Source organism: Cynoglossus semilaevis, chromosome 17 (assembly GCF_000523025.1).
Source record: "Cynoglossus semilaevis isolate Cse_v1.0 chromosome 17, Cse_v1.0, whole genome shotgun sequence".
In the NCBI taxonomy this organism is placed as follows: Eukaryota; Metazoa; Chordata; class Actinopteri; order Pleuronectiformes; family Cynoglossidae; genus Cynoglossus; species Cynoglossus semilaevis.
In genome coordinates, this window is record NC_024323.1 from 14,219,503 (window position 1) to 14,220,746 (window position 1,244).

The 1,244-nt window shown below is 59.3% G+C and overlaps 1 protein-coding gene across 1 annotated transcript in view; it reads right to left on the reverse strand.

The window, feature by feature from the left end:
* LOC103393564 (homeobox protein Hox-B1a-like) overlaps positions 1–762 on the reverse strand; it is a 2,346-nt gene extending 1,584 nt beyond the window's left edge. Inside the window, 1 exon segment of the mRNA XM_025064707.1 lies at positions 1–762. This exon segment is cut by the window's left edge and continues 20 nt beyond it. Coding sequence (XP_024920475.1) covers positions 1–689 — 689 coding nt within the window. The 5' untranslated portion in view covers positions 690–762.
* Positions 763–1,244: the final 482 nt, after the last annotated feature.

Here is a 1,244-nt window from a genome sequence, read left to right on the forward strand (position 1 = left end):
CCCGGGAGGTACCTCGCGGCGGCCGGGCCGCCGCCGAGCTGCTGCGGGTACTGCGGCCCGGCCAGAGCGCCCTGTGGCCCGCAGTAGGCCCCGGCCATCGCGCCGTAGCTCGGAGCGACGGAGGGGGCCGCGCTGGGGAAGGTTGATTGATGGTAGTAGGTGGAGTGCACCGACTCCTCCATGAAATACTGATGGTGGACGGTGCTGGCAGCGGGGCCCGAGGCTGCCGTGTAGTCCGAGTTGGTGGCGCAGGACTGGGCCGCGTAGGCCCCGGTGTTTCCGGTGCTGCCGTTATTATAGGGGTGCAGCGCTGCTCCGTGAAGGCTCTGACTCTGGTGGAGGTGAGGGTGGAAGTCGGTGTGTGTCTGCTGCTGCTGCTGCTGCTGATCATGGTGGTGCTGGTGCTGATGGTGCAGGGTGGTCGCTCCCGCTCCTCCCGGCCCCCCGTACAGCCGAGCTTCACCGGTGAAACAGTCACTTCTGACGCCGTTTACAGCAGGTGTGGAGGCGGTGGGCCCCGAGTGGAAGACCCCAGAGGTCACGGCGGAGAAGCTGTGGTGCTGCTGCTCCAGACCGTGGTGGTGGTGGTGGTGCAGAGGGTGGTGCAGCGGGTGGTGCTGGTGCTGGTGCGGTCCCGGTCCCGGTCTGTTACAGATGGAATATTCCACAAAGGTGTTCATGTTGTCCATGTGGACCGAGGCAGCGGGGTCTGAGGGGAAGGTGACCAGGAGGAGCAGGAGGAGCAGGGAGGAGCAGGAGGAGCAGGCGGCCGGAGAACCCCAGCGTGGGAATAAAGTGGAAAAACATTAAAAAAAAATCAACAAAAAAAATCAAAGCCTTCTACGTCAATCAGGAACAATTTAGAAAAACAAAAGTCCCAAAATAAAAAACAAACAAACAAAAAAAAACCCCAAAAAAGAAAAGCACGAGTGGATTTTGGTTTAAAAATATTTTAGTTCAAATAAAATAAAAAACGGATGGATGTTGCTGCAGCAGAAGGTTCCAGAAGGAGGTGGTCAATAAAGTGGCAGCTCGTCTCCTCCAGTCAGGCTCCGCAGTGATGGAGGGCCTGTCAGCGGCTCAACTCCAGTTTCCCAAGACTCGCACCGGTGACATCGGGAAATACCGCGAGAACACAGAGCAGGGTCCCGTCACCTCCTCACCTCCGTGAACACAGGTTACACACAGACCCCCCCCCCCCCCCCCCCCCCCCCTCCCTTCCTTCCCCCCTCATACCCCCTCCC